Source organism: Rousettus aegyptiacus, unplaced genomic scaffold, assembly GCF_014176215.1.
Source record: "Rousettus aegyptiacus isolate mRouAeg1 unplaced genomic scaffold, mRouAeg1.p scaffold_m13_p_5, whole genome shotgun sequence".
Taxonomy (NCBI): Eukaryota; Metazoa; Chordata; class Mammalia; order Chiroptera; family Pteropodidae; genus Rousettus; species Rousettus aegyptiacus.
The window spans coordinates 76,890,015-76,911,578 of NW_023416308.1; the positions used below are offsets into that span (position 1 = coordinate 76,890,015).

The window sequence follows — 21,564 nt, forward strand, 5'->3', positions numbered from 1 at the left end:
CGACGTGTGACGCTGACTGATACCAAGTGTGTGACTCCATGAGGCTCAAATACGTAAACACGGACAAATGGCACTGCAAGAACAGGTGTGGTCCTGAGTTTGTGGCACAAGTGTCTGACACTGAACTGTGAAACCAAGTTTGTGCCCCACGCATGTCATACAATGGGGCTGAGTGTATAACCAAGGGTATGGCTCTGAGTGACGCCAAAAGTTCATGGAAACTAGTGTGAGATACTGTGTAACCCTGAGCCTGACATTGAATACGTGATGTTGGGTGCGATGGTTGTGACAAAGTGAAATGTGAGCACATAATACTGTGTATGATGTTATCATGGAAAGACCCCAGTGGGTTCAGGCAAAGAAGTGATGTAATTCAATTTATGATTCTGAGATTGCTCTGGCTGCAGAGTGCATGCGGGAGATGGGTTGGAGGGGCTGAGAGGAGGCGGGCAGACAAGTTAGAGGCTACTGCAGCCCAGGCAGGAGATGGTGGTACACAGGCTAAGGGGATGGCAGAAGAGTTTGAGAGAAATGGGTGAACTTTGGAGATATTTGGGGAATAGAAATGACAGATCCGAGTAAGGGATGATGAAGATGTTACTGAGATGGGTGAAGACGGGGAGAAGGTCAGGAGAGTGAGATGGGAGAGAAAGAGGAGGCAGAAATGAAGAGACCTGTTTTGGACAAAAGTCAAAAATCCAGGTGAAGATGTTCAGTGGGCAGCAGAGGCCAGGCTGGGGATATATTTGTGAATCTGCAGGCATGGCTGGTTTCTTAAACCGTGGACCTGGCTAGGATGACCTGGGGAGACAGCATAGCGAAAGAAGAGGTGAGGACTGAGCCCAAGCTCGGAGCCCCACATACTCCATCATCTAGAGGCTGAGGAGGAGCGGCAGAGACAGAGGAGGAGCAGCCAGGAAGGTGGAAGAGACCAGGAGTGTGAAGCCGAGTGAGAGGGGACAGATTCCACAGAGGAGGGACGCTGCTGCACCACGCGGCGAGGTAGGGATGGGGAGACTGTGCTGGACTGAGCCGTGTGCATAAGTCTGCCTGACAAAAACTGTGTCAGTGACAGGGTGGAGCCAGGAGCCAGATGGCCTGAGCGAGGGGTACGAGGGAGGAGAAGACAGAGCATAGTCAGCCCTTTGAAGATGTTTGGCTGTGGATGGATGCAGAGAAGGGGCGTGGCCACTGCAAAGAAGCATGAGGTCAAGGGAGAATGTTTTTAATTATGGAATATTTTAAACCCACTCAATAGTAGAGAGAATAATATAATAAATTTGCCACATGTCCGTCACCCAAATCTCACAGTTAACGAGATTTGGCTACATTTAGTTCATCTATCCCTCTTCCTCACCCCTCCCCCCTTTCCTTTTCATTTTTCTTTCCTAAAGTAATTTATTTAAAAATTTTTAATTGTGTTAAAATATACATAACATGAAGTTTACCATCTTAACCATTTTTAAGTGAATAGTTCAGTCGTGTTAAACACGTTAACACTGATATGCAACCAATCTCCAGAACTTTTTCATTTTGCAAAACAAAACTTATGCCCATTAAACGACTTCCTCTCCCCCTAGCCCTTGGCAACCACCATTCTATTTTCTGCCTTTATGAATTTGACTATTCTAGGTACATCATATATGTGGTGGAATCATATATTTATCACATATACATATAGATCTCATTTTGTTTATACATTCATCTGTTGATGGACACTTGGGGTTGCTCTCATTTTTTGGCTGTTGTTTATAATGCTGCTATGAAATGGGTGTATAAATATCTCTTCAAGATTCTGCTTCAATTCTTTCAGCTATATACCCAGAAGTGGAATTGCTAGATCATATGGTAACTTTATTTTTAATTTTTGAGAAGCACCGTACAGTTTTCCACAACAGCAGTACCGCTTTACATTCCCATCAGTAGTGTACAGGATTCCAATTTCTCCAAACCTCAGCAAACCTGTTGTTTTCTGGTTTTTGTTTATTTTGTGTGTGTGTGTGTGTGTGTGTGTGTGTGTATGTGTTTTTAAATAGCAGCCATACTAATGGGTATCAGGTAGTAACTAACTGTGGTTTTGATTTGCATTTCCCTAATGATTAGTGATGTTGAGCATCTTTTACGTTTGCTTGTTGGTTATTTGTAAATCTTCTTTTGAGAAATGTCTATTTAAGTCTTTTGCCCATTTTTAAATCAGGTTGTTTGTTTATTTTGGGGTTGAGTTATAAGACTTTTTATGTATATTCTGGTTATTAATTCTTTATCACATATGATTTGCAAATATTTTGTCCCATTCTGTAGGTTGCTGTGCTGATTGAAATATTTTAAAGTAAATCCCAGACTTCGTATCATTTCACCAAAGGTGGATTTTATTAAGGACAAAAGGTCCTAAATGATGCGGAAACGTGACAGTGTGACGGAACCAGCTTGGAACTGTGTAAATGATGCTGTGTGCGGGTGACACTGTGGACACGGGGAGTGTGGTGCGTGATTCTGAAGATGGGGCACTCGGAACGAGGGTGAGAGTGATAGTTTCACTGCGTGTGGCCCTGTGACACCAGTGATGTGTGACCCTGTGGACACCCTGAAATGACTGTGTGCCACTGAGTATGGGGAACATGTCACACGAAAGCAACAGTCATCACGTCTTTGCGTATCATCCTGGGCTGATGAGTGGGACACGCTGTGGGAGTGAGAGGGTTTTGGGGTGTGCTGTGGGTGACGAGGGTGTGTGTGATCCATGTTGGATCAGCCCTAGCCTCAGCTGCTAGCCAACAGAGGGAGGACAGACATCACAGGGAGAGCAGATGAGGAGAAATGCCCGATAGGGACAGAAATGGTGTTTGGGCCCAAGTTAGAACTGGCGTGAGGTCTTCCTCTGAACTCCCCAGGAAGGCTTCCTGGAGGCAGGATGAGAGCACGTCAATGGGATGCTGTGAGTGCCGGATAAGAGCAAAGACTGGTGTCAAACAGCCCTGTCTAGCTCTGACATTTAGCAAATCATTTTACCTTTGAGCCTCAATTCCCTCAAGTAGAAAATGGGGTTGTTGGGAAGGTTACACGGAACGGTGCTTTTAAATGAATGAAACACCTGGCACTATGTAAATGCTCAGTGGTCTCGTGGGGTGCAGCAATCCTCACATCCCACTGTCCAGGCGCCTAATGTGATGGGAGCAGAAAGGATGTACTGAATGAGTGATGTCATGTTCTCCTATTCCCACAGCCCTCCTCTCTCCCTCTCACCCATTCTGTCCCCTGCTCAGTGTCGTCAGTGCCCCCGCCCCGCAACTTGCTCCCACACCCTTTTCTCCCAGGCTCCGGCTGTCCTCACCCACCATCAGCCTCCATCAAGGCTCCTGCAGCCTCATTCAATTAGGCCGATGCAATTTGCTCAAGAAAAAAACCCATAATTTAGTTAATCACACCAGTAGGGGATCTGGCCTGGGTGGGGAGGGTGGGGATGGGTACCAACAGCTGAGGGCACAGGTCTAGAAGTGCCTGTCTCTTGAGACCCCCACCCATTCCCTTGGGCTCCATTTAGGAGCCAACAGGGTCTAAAGCTTGGAATTCCCCAGCTCCAGCTACAGAAGTCTTGAGAGAGAAGCTTGGACTGACTAGGTTCACTTGTGCCCCTGGGAGGATCTCTGGTCTTTTCGATGTCTCAGTCTCCCTGTCTGCCATGGGAGTTGGGCTGGGGGAGAAAGAGATCTCCATGCCTTTGGCCAGGCCAGCCTAGCCAATCTTTGCATCCTAGGTCTGCTCAGTTCCTCTCATGGCTTCAGGAGGACCATCTCTTGGGCTTTGCGGAAGGAGGGTTGGAGTGTGGGTGGAGGGGACAGAGACCCAAGGGAAGCTCAGAGGGGGTAGGTGTCTTTAGAGCCTCATATGGAATATGTCCACCCAGTCCCTGTCAGAAACCCTCTAGTTCCAGGCTGCACACCTGGAGTGAGAACAGGAAGAAAGGGAGCTGCTGTTACTTGGTCACCTGCGGGGCCACTGCTTCTAACCTTGCAGGTTATAGCTTACACCAGGGGCTCCAACAGAGGTGGGGCGGCACTGACACCCGGCCCATTTCCCCCCACCACCAGTCCTCGTTCTTCAGGGCTGCATTTGCCCAGAGGGTCGGCGTCGTTTCTATCTAATTTGAACATTAGTGGCCTGGCTCCCTGCTGGGAGCCAGCTTAGGTGGGACTTGATGCTTTTAGTTGTCTTCTCAGCAGTGCTGGGGGAAGGCACCATTTCATAGATGAGGAAACTGAACTCAGGAAGGTCAAAAGACTTGTCCAGTGCCACACAGGTGACAAGTGGCAGGATAGGGATGTGAGCCCAGGTTTGGCGGAGGTGATAGAGGAGGTGATAGGGGTGTATGGGGGAGGAGAATCAGATACCCGGCATGCACAGACGCCAACATCCTCAGCCATACATTCATCCATTCATTTGGAGACAAAACCAGCCATTGGTGCACGCACAATTCCCCACAGCTACACTCTCAGTGAACATATCCAAGCTCACATAGGCATGGACACAGGCCGTGACGGTCACTGCACATGCAGACGGCTCATGTACAGGGACAGAGGAGTGCTCACACATTTACACTCCCACACACATTCTCCAACAGAATCACAGACTCACATGCTTTCACACAGACATTCTTCTAGTAACCCAAGGGAAATATTCTGCTGTGGTCACATGATGGCCCATAGAGACATGCCTTATGGACAACTAATGGGCAGGCCGCACAAGTACTTAGGTCACCAGCAAAATGCAAGCTCCCACAAAGTGAGAGAAAGGATTAATTTTGATGAATGTATCGAGAATTTTTCAATCAGAAAAGGTCATATGAAAGTGATTTTAATTTTCATTTTTGAGGCAAAATTTACATAGGGTCGAGTAAGGGGGCATAATCATCTTTTTAGCCTATTCTTCTGGCTTCTAAAGGATCTGCTCAGATTCACAGGCACAATAATTGCACAAGATCTCTTGGGCTCACGTGTTTACCCAGCTGTGTGTGTGTGTGTGTGTGTGTGTGTGTGTGTGTGTGTGTTTGCACCCTTGGTGGCTTCAGGATCCTCGAGATGCGAGGAGAGAGTAGAAGTTCCAGAGACTCCGGATGTTTGTTCTTCGGCTTCCTGGGCCCTCCAAAGGCAAATAACTTTGGATGCCAGGCTGCCTGCCTGGGCAGAGTGGGTGGGGTGGCAGGTTGTGTGAGGAGCCTGCCCCTGCCTCTGGAGCTCCACTGACAGGGACCCTGAATAATGACGCAGCATGACCGAGGTCCATGACCAACTTCCTGTGAGCTCGTGAGCCCATCACCTCCTCTCTCCTTCCTGTGGGCTCGATTCCCCCATCTGGAAAATGAAGGCAAGGAGGAGGTGAGACTAGATGGGTTTTCCCCTGGAGACTGAAATTGAGAGAACTTCTGTTCTAGGGTGTAGGAGAGAAAACTAAAGTTGAAGAGGGGAAATGGAGATACCAATAGGGTCCAGGGTTTAGGGCAGGGTACAGGGCCCCAGGGCCTGCAGTACCTTTCTACCAATGTCCCCTTCCCTGGAGAAGGGCTGTGTCTCAGTGCCAACCCTCTGCTTGGGGGACCAGCAGCCCAGCCCCTTGCCGATCTGCCCAGAGGAACAGTGCAGGGGAGGTGAACACTGGAGGACAGAACCAAGGGGGGCAGAATAGCACAGCAGGGTCAGGGCACTAGAGCAGGCCAGACTGGGGCCAGGCCTGGAAGGACAAGAAGGGAGAAGAATGGATATTCCAGTACAGGGGATAGAAATGGAGGAGCCAAGGCCTAGAGATAGGAGGGAAGATGGGTCGGGGTGGTAAGGTTGGAGAGCGAGGGACAGCTCAGAGAGATTTCCACTCTGGGAGACCTAAAGGATAGGAGCCCAGAGGCAGAGGCATGCTTGAGATGAACCCTGCCCAGAATATTCCTCACTCCAACCCCAAATACACTGGGCTATTTTTAGGAACCAAAAAGTACTCACACATTCCTGCAGGGGCAGGGAGAAGGAAGAAGGCCAGAAGTCAGTGCAGAGGGAAAGGGTGTACCCCACTCCTTCTGGCTCTGACTTTGTCTTCAGGGTCCTCCCCTCGGGGTTGGAGAGGCTAACCCTGGCCAATCCTGAGGTCTACCCAGCCCCTGTCCCCAGGGTCCCTTCTTGACTCTTGTCTTGTACCAGTCTCTTTCTCATACTCCCCCTCCCTCTGGGATTTGGGGAACAGCTGGGGTGGCCCAGGCCCTGAGGACAGAGCCAAATACAGGCATGGGACCAAGCAGCAAGGCTGTAGGAGAAGGCATACCAGAGAAAAACAGACAGCAAGAGGGACAGACATGGAGAACCCAGGGAGATTAAGACAGAAACAGAGAGCTCAAAACAGAGTTAGGGTGAGCCAAGCTCACCAAGCCCTTTCCCTAGGGCAAGATTCCTTGGCCTGGCAGCCTAACCCCGCCAATCCCCACCAACCCTACGCCCCCACTCCACCTCACCCCTCCATCCTCGCTTGCACACCCTTGGGGACAGGGAGCTCGCCCCTTCCTCCTGCCCAGGCTTCCCTTTTGTGGTATGACTGACTCACAGCAAGCTTATATCTGCCTCCTTGTGACTGCCTGCTGTGCCTCACTCTGCCCACACAGGCCCCTGGCCAGGAGTCAAGAACAGTAGAGGCATCAGTTGACCAAGATGACTGGGACAGCAGAGACAAGGGTGATGCTAGTGACGTGCCTTGGGCGGAGGGCAGTGGCATGGAATAGAATGTGGGCAGTGGGGATGGGATGGAGGTACTATTGGCTCTGCAATGTGGATAGGCAGCCAAAGGTGGAGAGAGTACAGAAGGAACCCCGAGCCTGTCCTGCACCCCTGATCTGAGGTCTGTCTCCCAGGACCATCTTGCCCCTCCCACATCTAGCTATTGCCTCCCTCCCTCTGCTCACTCTGGCTATTCCCTTATCTCTTCCTTTCCTGACCCCAGCCCTATTCTAGAGACTGAAGGATCCCAGTGAGTCAGGCCCTCAGAGATCTGAGCAGTCACACAATTTCTACCTCCTTTCCCCAACTCCTTTCCCCTTTCCATCCTTTACCCCCAAACCTAACCCTTAAGGGAGCCAGGGGGATCTGGGACAATCAGGAGGTCATTTTTGGAGGAGGCTGGAGCTAGAGTACGAGCTGAGACTGGCTTAGAAAGTGTGAGGGGCCTGGGAGGAAATGGTTCTGAATACTGGGAGGATAAGCCCTCCGGAGGGGGACGTGGTCGCTCGTAGGGGTGGGGGGCGCCAGGACTGGGCTCAGGTGTATTCTACAGTGCACGTGTCTCCAGTGTGGCTCAGAGGCTGGAGACGCGGCCCTGTTGGAGTAACAACTGAAGCTGGAGTCTGCAAAGGGCGGGAAGAGGGAGAAGGTGGGTGGGGGAGGAGAAAAGGGTAAATAAAGGAGGAAGGAAAGGAAGAGAAAGATAGGGGAGGTGGGGTGGCGGGGGTTGGGGGAGGGCTGGCTCTTCCTTTAGGGTGGGGCTCCTGAGCTCCAAGTGACCCTTTCCATGTGTCCTGGTCCCAAGTGGCCCCACTGTCCTACCTCACTCTCTCTTTTCAGCACCCTCCTTTGGGACCTTCCCTGCGGAGGCCCCATTGTGTGGTGAGAGTGGCATGGACTTGCTGCCAGAGGATGGGCATTCTCACCTGAGCAAGGCCCCTCCTTTCTGATCCTTAGCCTCCTCCTCACTTATAAAATGGGGTTGTCAAACAAGCACCTCCCAGGGTTTGTAGGAGGATTGGAGACAGTGCAGTCCCTGGGCCTCAAAACGTGGTCTCAGGGCCAGCAGCATCATTTAAGAATGTTTCAGAAATACAAATTTTTGGCCTCATCCCAGACCTACTGTATCAGAAGCTCTGAGGATGTGGCCTGGCAATCTGCGTGTTAACAAACCCTCCAGGGGATTCATAGTCAAGTTTGAGAACCACTGAAGACACTTCTAGCACATAGTAGGTTCTTGAGAAAGGTGTATTCCCTTTCCCAAAGCCTGATGACTTACACAAGCAGGACACTGACATTCGATCTTGTCCAACTGTGGCCTGGGTCTGTCTCCCTCGTTTCTTCAGATCCGGTCTTCCAAGGGTCTCCAAGCCTCTCTCCCCTATTCTCCTGCCCGTGGTCCAGCTCAGCCTTGTTGAGAGGAGGTGCAGAGCTGTAAGATCTGAGCACTCCTGGGAAGCTTTTCTCTGAGTATTTAAGGCACCATTTCTGTTAGCAGTGGCTCCTTGGGTAGGCGGCAGGAGTGGGTGGTGGGAGGAGGGAAGGAAGGGCTGCTTCTCCCACTTCCTTTTAGAGTCTCCTGACTCTATCACGCTAGGAATGCTGTGAGGGCTATTAGAGTCACAGTGTAAGCTTGGGGTGCTGGGTCTCAGGCTGAGGTCTGAGGCCTGGGGTTATTTTGGCCTGGGTCCCCAGAAGGCCTCCTTTGGGGAAATTCTGCAGTCACCCTAATGGAGCATCTGGCTTCTAGGCACATGCTGGGCACAGAGACACATTTGCTGCTTTACCCTTGAAGTTCTGGTTCTCTGGGAAGATAAGAGACTGTATACATCACCCACCAGAACGAGCAGCAAGAAGCAAAAGAGTGTAGTTGGCATCTGCCTTGGCACCCTTAATTTCTCCCATCGGGGCCACCTTTCTGGGTTTCCCCATTCTGTGGGTACTCATTTTTGGCCAGATACTTTTTCCCCAAGTTCTCAAGGTGAATACTTAGAGGTTTAGGGAAGGGGTGGGCAGGAGAGACAGGAATGCGTGGGGGAGGGCAGACAGGAATAAAATGACAGAGGCTGTGGGAGAGGAGAGACTTTTGGAGGTGAGACAAGAGAGTAGCCTGTGAAAGAGGTGGACGTTGATGGAAGAGGAGAAAGATCCGCTCAGAGAGATTGGAGAGACGAAGCCTGAGAGAGAGAGAGAGACATAGCCCCAGAGAGAAGGAAGGAGGAATAGGGAAGGAGAGGGGTTCCAAGGTCCTGGAGGATCTTGAAGGACCCTCATCCCATTTAGAGAAGAGGACACCAAAGCCTGGAGAAAGAGGAAAGCCCCCCGCCAGGCCACACTCTAACGTAAGCAGAGTTGCGAGAATCAGTATGTATGTCCTGTCCCAGTAACACAATTTGAGTCTTGGTAGCTACTGGACTATTGAGTTTGATGTCATCACCATGAGGGGCACTGTGTGGCTTCCCTCCAGAGAGGGAGGGAGGGACTCTAAGTTCCAGGCAATGGGGAGAGCAATAGGTGTGGTTTTGGAGGTGGGAAAAGACATAGAAACTCATGGAGACAAGACCTGGAGAGCAGGTTGTGACAGCGACACTGACCCTCAAGAAGGACATTAGTCCCTATGCTGGTGGCACCAGAAGGAATAAGGCCACAGCCTCTGGCTTTGTACAATCCTAGGTGTTAAGGAGTTAGAAGTAATTTATTCCAGACCCTCTCCCCTGCACAAACGAGTGCAGAAATCCTGATCCAGTCCCAGTGCTGGCTCCTCACCCCGCTGGAATAGAACAAACTCCCCTTTCTTGGTACCTGGGTTGAAAGACTAGTGCTTGGGGAATGACACTGTCTACGGCTGAGTGATCCTACCTTCTACCACAGAGCTACAGGTAGTGAGTTGGGGAAGGCAGGAAGGTTCCATCCATCCACCCATCCATCCATCCACATAGTCATCCACCCATCTTCGCTGACCTAAAACACAAAACCATAGAACTATATGTTGTAAAACTGGAAGGATCCATTTTTACTGAGGAAACTGAAGCTTAGAGAGGAAAGGGGACTGCTCAGGCCACACAGAGCTTCTGTAGTCCATTTGGGACAGGACTGGAAATTACTGCTATTTTCTACACAGCACAAATTCTCCCCTGGGGTCTGGGAAATTGGTTGTTATGCTGACATTTATACTGATGTTTGTTAAAAAAGAAAAAAGCTTTGAGGCCAGGAAATGTGACCTCCTTCACCCCACCCTGAGCCTGGACTCTGTGTGTGTGTGTGTGTGTGTGTGCGCGCGCGCACGCGCATGTGTGTGTCTGTGTCTGTGTGCATATGCCTAGGTGTATATTTGTGTGTACATTGTATATATGGTTGCATTTTTATTGGTGTGTGTGTGCATGTTTGTGTAAGGATGTGTACGTATATGTTGGGCAGTATGCATGGCGATACATGTGTGACATGTGTAGATGTGCATGAGAGTGGGTATAGCTCTATCTGAACTTTCCCTTTCCTCTTCTTTTTAAGTTTCCTGGGGCTCTAGCCCTTGACTGGAGCCTCCTTAGTTTTCCACCTGGGCCTCCCATCTGGGAATATCTCCACTTGCCATTCTCAGACATTCTTTACTGATTCTCTCCTCCCTTCCCTGGGGCAGCCATTCTGCTCTCTGAATGCCTACCTCATGGGTTTTGGAATTTGAATGATTTCCTTCCTGAGTTGAGGCAGTGGAGGTGAGGTTGCTTTGAGATCTGGAAAAGTTCAGGGAGGAGGTGGCATTTGAGAAAGCCTTAAAGAGCATTTTGAGGGCCAGGTATGAAGTGGTCCTTCCCAGCTGCAGTTCGTGCACCCAACACCCCAACCCCTGGGGTGGGCAGGGCAGGGCAGGGCCAGGAAGTGAATGGACAGAAGCATGCCGCACAGAGAGCCCAGGGCTTCATTGGCCATATCTGCATCCAGCCCACTCTGACTAAGGATGTGAAGCCCCCTCCCTGCTGCTGCCCCAACTCTTCCCAAGTTTCCTGTCCCATTCGCCCCTCATTGCCATTATCCTGCCCTTAGCCTGAAGAGTAACAGAAAACTGACCAATTGAAACAAAGGCCAGAGAGGCACGCACCAATTCCAGTAAAGGACAGGTCAGGACATCCCCCAATCCAAGTAAAGGACAGGTTGAGGAGCCCTCCAATCGGAACAAAGGACAGACTGTTCTCTCTAAGCCACCTGGGGAGGGAGCTGGTGATCGGCAGGGTGCAGAGCAGGAACCAGACAGGGCCTGGAGATCCAGAGGCTTGGGTTCCAGACCTGGATCTGCCCTGACTGGCTGGCTGACCACAAATGAGGTATCGCATCTCTTTGAGCCTCAGTTTCCTCATCTGTCAAATGGAGAAACTTAGCTGTCCCAAGCCTGCAACTTTGAAAAATTTCTCGCCTTCCATCAGGGCTCACTCCATCACCTTGGCCCTTATTCTCCAGTTTCCACAGCACACATATATCAAACTCCACTGCAGGGCAGGGCCCCTCCGTGCTCAGCTTGTCTACCTGTCCTGCCTCCATCCAGGAGCAGACTAAACCAGCACCACCTTCCAGGGCCCTGCCTTGAGAGCCCTAGTCTTAGAAGCCTGTGTTGGCAGACTTCATTTCAGGGTTATATGAGACATCAGCTCTTCCTCCCCTCTTTAGTCTGCAGAATCGACCTCAAAAGACCTCTGTGTATATGATGCCAGCAGGTGTTTCTGAGCCCTGGCCCTGTGAATCCGTAAGGAAATAGCTGCACTCGTGTGAGTCCGTGTGTGTACTGGGAGGGTGTCTGAAGGCATGCTGGGGTGTTTCCACAGGGCGTGAAGCCCTGTGGCTGTGTGGCTGGGTGTGTGTCCTGCTGAGGGTGTGTGCACTGTGAAGAGGAGCGCCTAAGGACAATTGATCCAATTTGGGGGTGGTATTGTTTTGAAGCCTCAGCTTCTGTTGTCCAAGGGCAGAGACCTATCTCTGAGATCAAAATGTGTCTTCATCCTTGAGCATTGGGAAGGATCAAAGGGAGGCTGGGGGTTGGGGAAAGCAATGCCGATGAGTACACACTGGGAGAAAGCTCACTGCCCCCCACTTTGGAAACACGGGACTGGAAGGGAGTAGGGCGGGGAGGAAACTGAAGCCAAGAAGATGCAAGGGTGAAGTCTGGAGCTGGTCTGGACTCCCATGCAGGTCTCCTTCTCTGTAGCCTCTCTGGAAAATGTGCATTGAGCCCATTCTTGCATACTTTCAGGGATGGGGAGCTCGCTTCTTCCCTCTCTCCTGGTGGCCTCTGCCTACGTAGCGTGGCTTTGCCTGGAAGAAGGTCCTTCATTCCCCTAGGCCAAGGGTAGCCTTCTGTGAAACTTTATGGGTCTCCGGGCTGTCGCTGGGGCCACAGGTCCAGCTCCCCTGCTCAAGGAGAGCCTGAGAGATTGGAGTTTAAGACTGAGACCCCTGGGTCCGCTCTGCTTTAGGCTAGGCTCCCCCCGGTTGTCCAGTCTTAGTCACATGCAGGTCTATTCCCTCCTTACTCTTGAGTCTCATCTTGTCCTCACCTGGGACACAATACCCTGGAGATGGTCTAATCAGCCTATAAGTAGGGGAACTGTCATCTTCTCTTTTCAGGTTATCATATCTTTATTAATATGGGTTGTAGTTTTAGCATTTTAATTGTTATCAGCCAAACTTACACTATGGGCTTATGATGAGTTTGTGGCCCTCTAAGACCCTCAATCTCATATCACTTTCACATGAATGGGAGCCAAGCCTTGTCTCCTTCATCCTATAGATAATCACTTTGCTTTTTGAACACAGACCCAACCATCCACAGGGAAGACATCAGAAAGAACTTCTAAGGGCTAGCAGGCTAGCAGGGAGAGCATGGCTGAGTGGACAGTATGAGTCATGGTCCTGCCTTGGCCTTGGATCCCCTGTTCCATTACCTTTCTCTTTGATCGCTATGGCTCTGGCCAAGCTAATAGAGCAAGAAGCAGGGACCATTCTTGTTCCTGTTCCAGCTCTCCAAGGACGACATGAGGCCTGTTCCTGGGACAGAAGGCTGTGAGGCAGTCAAGGCTGACTTCTCCTTCCCCTCCCATCTTGCCAGAGGCTGGCCCAGCTGTGTTCCTCCCACCTTGTGGGGTCATGCCCCCCTTGGACTTATGCTACTCCAAACCTAGCCCTTCAGTAGGCTGAAAAATGAGACTGGAGGAGACCACCTCCCTCCTGGGGAAAGTGAGTAGGACCCAGATTCAGCAGATATTTAGCTGTGTACCTACTTTCTGTGGGCAATCTGGGAGGCACTTTTAGGGTTCAGTTTTATTTTATCTTCATATCAGCCTGTATCTATAGCTATAGTTGCCCTCAATTTATGTGTAGAAGACTGTAACTCAGTGACTTGACCAAGGCGTGCACTGCTAATAAAGAGTGGATCCAAGATTCAAATTTGGGGTATTTTTTGTTTGCTTACTTTGCTTTGTTTTAATGTGGAAGCTTGTACTTTCCCTACTGTGCCAGAGTTGTGCTTGGCTAAAGGACAAGAGACCTGAGATTTAGTCTAGACTTAACCACTTGACTCACTGTGAGTTTTTTCCCAGGTCCATGGCTCTTCTCTGAGTCCTAGTTTCCCTATCAGTAAGATGAGGGGACTTGGACATTCTATGGCCTTATGACTTGTTGGAGTCTGAGATACTCAGATGTTGGGATTCCAGTATCTTAGAGTTTCGGGGTCTGGTTTAGACTGGGAGTTTGTGCTCAGAAGGGGCTGCCTCCGGCCTGTCTGACCAAGGCCCTCACTGCCCTTTTCTCTCTTCCAGGATGCTTTGCTGAGCCTGGGCTCCGTCATCAATACTGCAGGTTTGCACCGGGCTGTCAAGGAGGCCCTCTCGGCCGTGCTTCCCAGAGTGGTAGGTGCCTGGCTCCACATTTCCCCTACTCCCCAAACCTTTGCCCACTCCTGGCTGTACCTCACACAGGGTCAAGAAGGAATGAAGAGGCAGGGTCCCTGCTCAGAGGACTCTCACAGGGAAGTGGAGGGTTTAGTTGAGTGTTTGGAGAGGGCTTTCTGGAAGAAGAGAGCTGAAGCTGAGGCCCAAAGAATGAACTTACATAGGAATCCTGAAATGTCTGAGACAGAAGGAGACTTTGAGCTAACATGTCTCAGATAATAGAACGGATTCGCCTAGGATGATAATTAGGACATAATGGCATCAAATGGGCTTTGGAGTATGTACAACAGGAGGGGTTGAGAGCAGACATGCAAAAGAACTTCCTCGATGCCAGGTCTGGGAGGTGCTGAAATGGAAATGGATGAATGGATCTGTGCCAAGTTAAAGTGTCCTGCCTGGAGACAGGAGGCTGAATAAGATGACATCTAGAAACCTTTAAGGTTCTCTCTAGCCCATTCCAACACCATGGGTGAGGTTGAATTGGGGTAGGTGGAGAGTGGTTACCTGGGCCCATGGTCACCTGGTTACCATGGTTGCCTGGCCCAGAATGTCTTGGTGAGGAAACTGTACCCATCTTCAGCTACCCCAGGCCACTCCCCAGCCTGGATCCAATAGCCACCGTTCATCCTTTAGATAGTAGAATGGATAAACTGGCCCTCAAGACCCAAAGCAGCAGTGTCTCAGTTGTGCCAGATAAAGGAAAGTGAGAAACTAGGAGTCTTGAGGAGGGCGTCTGATCCAACCTAAGGGGCATGGAAGACTTCCTGGAGGAGGAGATGGCTAAACAGTTCCCATAGCCTGGAATAGGGACGTTACTCTAGATACCAGCCAAGGGTATCTCGGAAATAAGAGTAATTCAGAAGGTGATTCCCCTTCCAGGGCCCATTGTGTCTGAATCTACTTGATGGATGAACTTCCTGAGGGCCAACGTCACACAGCATGACAGGGACAAGTAGAGCTTGGCACCTAAGCACTCCCATTTCCTCTTCTCAGCTCTACCTTCTCAAAACCTAGAAGGTCAGAGCCCAGGAGGAAGGCTAATGAGTGGGCTTTATTGAGCATGAATTTGGCAGGAAGTGGATGGTGTGTTGGCACCCGAAAATAAATCCTCCCAAAGAGGATAGGACCGAGGCAACATCCGGCCTGAGGTGGAGAAACATCTTAAAAGGAGGAGGTGGAGAGGTTGGCAGGTCAGCATTTGCAAGGCTTTTCTGGGCCCCTCAGTGGCCATTGAGGCTGTCCTGGGTGGGACGGGGGGAGGAGGTGACTGGCCAGGTCTTCACAGGCAGGGTGCTCGGTTGTGCCAGCATAGATAATTGCACTAGATTAATTGTATCCCCAAAGCTGGAGGCAGCTGTGGTCCAGGTGAATAAGTTCCTGGGACAGTGGGTAATATCTACTTTGGCCTATTCGAGAGACCCATATGAGCTAGGGAAACCCTGACTTTGCCTGGATGGCATGGGAGGCTTAGTTCCTATGTGAGGAAATGGGAGATATGCTCTACCCCCAGAGAAGGGGAGAGATAGAGAAGGGGGTCTCCCTAAACCCTCCCCACCCCAAATCCCCCCCCGCCCCAGTGAGGACAGCCATTGGCACCTGGCTCCCTCATCAGCACCCATTGTGGCAGGCAGCCCCAAATGCAGATGGTGCTGATGTATCTGAAATGGTTCCCTCCTTCTCTCCAATAAACTCAGCTAATTTTAACCCAGAGCGCTGAGAGTGAGGGGGTGGGAGGCAGATGGACATCCAGAAGTGAAGTGAGGAGCTGTCCTCCCTGCCTCCCCACCCCCAGATCATCCACCCCTCTCTCTGACAAGGCAGGACTCTCTTTATGACCCGGGGTACTGCGGAGTCTCTCCACCTCTTTAGGAAAATTCCCACAGGTCCCTCCCAGGCTGCTGAAAGGGCCAGATGACAACAGGAAGGCTGGATATAGATGAGGAGGGATGGCCTCCTTCCCACTGATTTCTTTATCCCTGAACTCACCACCTAGACCCTCACCCGGGAGGACAAGTGGGCTCCAGGCCTGCGTCTATCCCCCTCACTCCCCTCAGGCCCTGTTATCCCCATCCCACACCACCACTGTGTCTTGCTCAGGTTTCCTGGAAGGAAGACTAGGCCACCTCCTGGGGCTTGGGGGAGGATGAGGGCTGGCTGGGAGCAAATGTGGCTGGCGGGATTGTGGATTGTCACAACAGCGAAAGACAACTGACAACTGCTTCAGCTGAGATTCCACCCTTACTGAGAGTGGGCCTTCGACACCCAGCTCCAGTGTTACCACCTCCAGAAGCCTTCCCTGATACCATCAGCAGCGAAGAGAACAGCACCCCTCAGGATACTTAGCTGAGCATGTGGGTGTCCCATCACTGGGGCGCCAATTCTGCTGGACAGCACTGGCATCTGGGTCTCACTCGTCACGCACAGTGTGGGAAGTGGAGTCTCGGCAAGACAGTGCTGAATGGAGCTGGTGGTGGATCCGGGTAGCCAGTGCTGCCTGGAAGGAAGGTGGATTTTTGCCTGAGGGTCAGTGAGGGCAACTGCTTCTTCCAAGATGCAGCCTGGTGCCAAAGTTGAGACTGCTCTGAACCCTTAGGGAGGGCAGATTGATAAGCCGAAGACTTGATAAGCTTTGATCAGAGCTTTGATCTCACTTTGGGGAATGATCATTCCAAAATATAAACCTGTTCCTGCCTTCCGGGGCTCACTGCACCCACTTCTACATGGCAGCAGCCCCTGACATCCTCCCCCAGCTTGGTTTACAGGCCCTTCTAGCTCGGCTCCTATTGACCCCAAGCCCACGTTCTGCCCCTGCCCTCCCTGCCAGTTCTACAAATGTTCAGTGCTCTCACACCTACATACCTGCTACTCAACCCAGAAGCCATTCTTCTGTGTCTCACCCACTCCCTGAATGTGTCTAATACCCACTCCAGTTACAGCTTTAAGGTCACTTCCTCCAGGAAGCCGTTTCAGCTTGGGTCATGGTGTACGGTTTCTTGTAGAGTATTTTTGTGTCTCCAAGATAGGAGGAAAGCTTCTGGGGGCCTTCTGAGCCCCTCCTGCAGTAGGACCCTGAGTGGACACACAGTTATTGTTTGCTGAGGTTGGAATCATGGCAAGGAAACACCGCGGGGTGCACGTGGGGGATTTGTCTACACCTTTAGCTCTTCAGACTCTTTCCCTGGTGCCTTGAATTTGGGGTGATAGGTAAGAAAAGCCAGCAGGATCATGGATCACTGCCTGCTGAGAACCCCTTATAAGAGAAGGTGAGATGCTAAGTTCATAAAAGTTTTTCCACCCTAACTGCACATTAGAATCACCTGGAGAGACTAAATCAACAGATGCCTGAGCCCACTCCCAGAGGACCTGTGACCTTGTCACCCAGACCTGTGTATAGGTTGGAGCTAGGCAGCAGGGAGGGATGCTCCACAAGGTCTCACAAGTGCTTTCTGTCCTAGGAGACGGTCTACACCTACCTGCTGGACAGGGAGTCCCGGCTGGTGTGTGAGGACCCTCCGCATGAGCTGCCCCAGGAGGGGAAGGTCCGGTGAGTCATCCTCCACATTATTGCACTCTCAAATGGTCAAGGATCTCAGGCCTACAGTACCTACCAAGGTCATCCGGTGTGACCCTCCCCACCCAACCTTGACTTCATTCACCCGGTTCCTTGGCTGGGTCATTGACTCCAGCACAGAGCAGAGAAACAATGTCTGGGTTAGGGGAGTGGACGGCACAGGGGAAGTGCCAACAGGCAGGTTTTCTTTGAGAGAGCTTTTCTAAATCGCTGCAGCCTCCTCAGAATTGAGTCTCAAAAGTTCAGCGCTACAGTTTATCAGTTAGAACCCCAGAAAGCTATGAGAACTGCCTGGAAGGTTCTCACAGAATCACAGAATTTAGAATCACTGAATGTAGGACCTGTAGGAGCTCACTCACTACATCTGAGGACAAGTTGCTCAGAGGCAGAGTGTCCTGCTGTGAGTTCTGGAGCCCAACTGCCTGGATTTGAATCTCACTTTCTCGTTTACTAGCTATTTAACCCAGGGCAAGGGACTCAACCTCTCTCTGTGCCTAGGTTTATAAAATGATGATAATAATGGTACTCCTAGAGTTGTTGGAAGGATTAAATGAGTTTAACACATGTAAGGCATTTAAAACTATCCGTAATGAATACTAAATGTCTTGTTTTGTTTTCATTATGATAGAATATTGGGCTCGGTGCCCTATGGTCCCCTGACACCTCTGAGCCTATTGAATTCAGCCACCTTATTTTCCAGGTGGGCAAACATCAGGAGAAGTTTTCAATGCCACATACCTGGCATGAAGCAGAGCCAGGCCTGGACACAGTCTCTTGGCTCCTGGCTGTTCAGGAGACGATGAGGGGAAGTCAAATTTGTCAGATGAGAAAGTATAGATGGGCAGGAGTGCTGGTCCCCAGGAGGGCAGGGCACAGAGGACGTGCTCACTGCTTTCAAAGCCCTGCAGGGCCATGGAGGGCCAGGAACACTGGGTCAGGAGCCGAGAGCTGAGTGAGCACCAAAGGGGTTGTTACTTCACTCCCTGGGGGAGAGCTTTTCCAACTACCGGGCTCTTTCAGCTGGTAGCTGAGGCTGGCACGACACTCACTTTTTCATGTAGGCCATGCAAAGAACTGCTGTTAGGGGATGCCAGAGGTCCTGATGCTGGGGATGCTGGGGGTCCTGAGGCCCCTCTTGGCACTTGGAATCCTAGAATCCCAGATGCTGGTCTCTCCCCCAACCCTTCCCCATGGAAGGGGCTGGCACCTCTCCAATAGCCCAGAGCTTTCCCATCTTCTATTCTCCCATTCAATTTCCCACGGGGTGAGTGGTAGGTGATATTTTCTCCTTTAGCATCTCCTAACAACTCTCCTCAAGGACTGTGTGAACCAAGCCAGCTGTGTCCCACTCTGGCCTCTACTGTCCCGTATGTAAGATGGAAAGATAAGGCTGGAAAGTCTTTGGAACCTTAAGGAAAAACAATGCTATAATGTCCTCTTTTCTCCTCTAAGCCAGCATCCCCATTCCTAATTCTCAAGAACTTTGCTTAGTATGAGCTTGCCCCATGAGGAAGTTTCCTCAAAGTGGCCATGAAGCCTTTCCTGGGAGAGGGATGCAGGAAAATGAGCTCAGAGGGTGGCAACAGCATCCTGCAGGGTTCACTCTGCCCCTTCTGAGCCCTGAAACACCCACCTCAGGCTTTCTGCTGCTGGAGAGTGGGTCTGGGATCTAGGCATCTGGCAGGGCCTCAGAACTTCTATATCAGCAGCCTTTTCTGAATCCCCCAACTCCCAACCACTTAAAACTCAGTGAAGTCTTTGGAAAAGGTACAACAATAGCAATAACAACAACAAAAGACAATTAAGAGTGAACGTTCCAATGCAATGAGCCCAGAGCTTGGTGGAAATGGGAAGGTAAGTGCCTGCTAGAGACAGGGTTCAGAAATCCTAGGAGGCCCAGAGGTGAGGAGGGTGAGGGATAATGCAGCAGGGGCATCCCAGACACAGAGACAAAGTTTATTTAGGCTGACAAGGTTTGGGGGCGAAATCTGTGCTCTGCCCTCCTCTCTCCACATCTGGCAAAGGGCTGAGATGTAGGTGTTGAGGAAGGAAGAGCACTGGAATGGGAGTCAGATCGGCCTGTATTGTAGCCCAGCCCCATCCCTGCCTCACCATGTCCCCCTCCAAACTTGTTTTCTTATAGAATGGAGACCACAGATAACAGGACCTATTGGATTAATGAGTTAATAGATGACGAGTGCCCAGCGCAGTGCCCAGCACACAGTATGAGCTCAGAGACTGCTGGTGGCCCTCCAGTCCCAAGTCCCAACACATTTACTCAGTAGATGACCTTGAGAAAATTACCTCCTTTCTGGCCTCAGTCTCTTTTTCTAGAAAATGAGTGGGATTGGTACAGGGTCCTTCCAGTGGTGACCTCTGTGACTCTGGCCCCGTCAGGAGGCCAAGGCACCTGCCCCAGACTGAGGGGGAGCCTGAGGCTCCAGCAGTGCCCAGTGCAGGGGGTGCTCCTCCAGGAAACCCTGGAGGGCTGGCAAACAGCAGCAGGTGTGAAGTGGAGGTGAATCATAAAGACAGATAAGGGCCAAGAGGAAGGGCAGAGACTGGGCTGAGGGTGGTATGGGGAGGCACGGTGGAAACGGGCCATGGGGACAGCAGGCCACCAGCTGTGCAGCCCCTCCTGCCAGGGCCCCTGCTATTCCTCAGGCTCGCAGAGGCCCGGTTACATCCTCCTAGTGCATTGTGGGTTTCCTGCCTCCCTGTGCTTGCTGTGCTGTCTCCTTCCCTGCAAAGTCCTTCCCTGCCATCTCCACCTCCACCAGCCCACATTTCACTGCTCTTCCATGGCCCAGGGACCCTCCAGGACGCGTATTCCATGGTCCTCGGTCACTAAGGAGGATCTGATTTTCAGAAAAGTTTTCGGAGCCATAGCGGCATCCCCCAGGGTGGGTCTGCCCACAAGCAGAACCCTGGGCTGGCAGTCAGGAGTTCTGGGATTCAGGACAGCAACATGGCTGCAGTTGTAATCTCGTGCAATCTCTCTGAGCCTCGGCCTACACTTACTTCTATGAGATGACAGGGTTGGACACTGACGTCTGAGGGCTGGTCCAGCTCTGGATTTCAAGGGTTGCAAGAGGCCTCAGGGCTGGAGGCAAGAGAGTCCTGGAGGGCTGCCTGGGCAAGGGGCTTCCTGCAAGGCTTCACCTCCCTCTTCCTGGTGCTCCGCCTCCATCCCCCAGCCTATTTCAGTCTCCTGCCTTGCTGCCTTCCTCTTCTTATTGTGTCGCCTGCCATCTGAAAGCCTCTGATTACCCGCTGCTGAGCACAGTGAAATCCGGGGCCTTTCAGCTGCGGTGGAGGCACCGCCCACACCATCCCCAGCTGGTTGTCTCCCTCCGCTGCCACTTGGGGGTCTCACGGCGCAATCTTAAGAAATTTCTTCCTCAGAGCTGACCTGGTCCCCTTTCACTGCAGAATCTCTCTGTCCCTCTGATTTGTCTCGAGGGACACAGGGAATAGTCTGTTCCCACCTCTGGAGTCTCACACTCTGGGAAAGAGAGGTAAAGGAGGGTCCAGGTCCTGGCCTGAATCACAGTTTGTCTCCGAAAAAGGAAAGGGGCCGGGACACCCAGCTCTTTCCAGGCCATCGACCCCACCAACAGAAAGCCTTTCCTTCTACTCTCTCCACTAAACAAATAGTTGTTAAATGCACAGAACCATCATAAAATTCACACCCATTTCTCTCCACTTCGTGCCCATCTGTCTTTATCTTCAGCAGGGCAGATCATGACTTCCCAGGTGCCCAGGGCTGAGTCATTAGCCTTCAACCTGGACAGCTGGCTCTGGGGTGTGGAGTCCCCTTATCCCCACCATCAGCCTGACAGTGGGAGGTAGGGAGGTGGGGGGAGGAGAGTCAGGAGGGGAGAGGAGTCAAGGTGAGGGGTTCTGAGTTGAGGAGAGAGCCATTGGGGATGTAAGCAGTAGATGAAGTCCCCACCCACCTGGGTGGGGGGGGAGAGGTGGACAAGTACATAAATTCTGGGAAGGGTGCAGCAGAGGAAAAGGGCTCGTATGTGCGTGGGCTGAGGTGAGCATGGTCTGGCACAGCCCTGCCTAGGGCCATGGGATATGACTGGGCCAGGGAGAGGAGATTGCAGAGCAAGGTGCCAAGCTGCAGGACTCCTGAGGGTTGAGGATCTTTGGAGACCCCAGCGCTCGGTGGGACCTGCCCCAGCCCAGGCTCTCCTCTGCTATCCAGGGACCTCTGAGACTGTGGAGCACTCACTGAGACTGGGTTCCCAGTCTCTCATATCCTTCCTCTCTAGGTGAGCGTTATACCCAGCAGCCAGCAGCC

At 51.5% G+C, this 21,564-nt stretch overlaps 1 protein-coding gene across 3 annotated transcripts in view; it reads left to right on the plus strand.

Moving 5' to 3' along the window:
- Window positions 1-21,564, plus strand: part of PDE2A (phosphodiesterase 2A) — a 95,083-nt gene that overhangs the window by 50,888 nt on the left and 22,631 nt on the right. For all 3 annotated transcript variants that reach the window (XM_016157976.2, XM_016157974.2, XM_016157975.2), the window contains 2 exons: window positions 13,550-13,639; window positions 17,137-17,225. In XM_016157976.2, coding sequence (XP_016013462.2) covers window positions 13,550-13,639; window positions 17,137-17,225 — 179 coding nt within the window. The remainder of the gene's footprint in view (window positions 1-13,549; window positions 13,640-17,136; window positions 17,226-21,564) is intronic.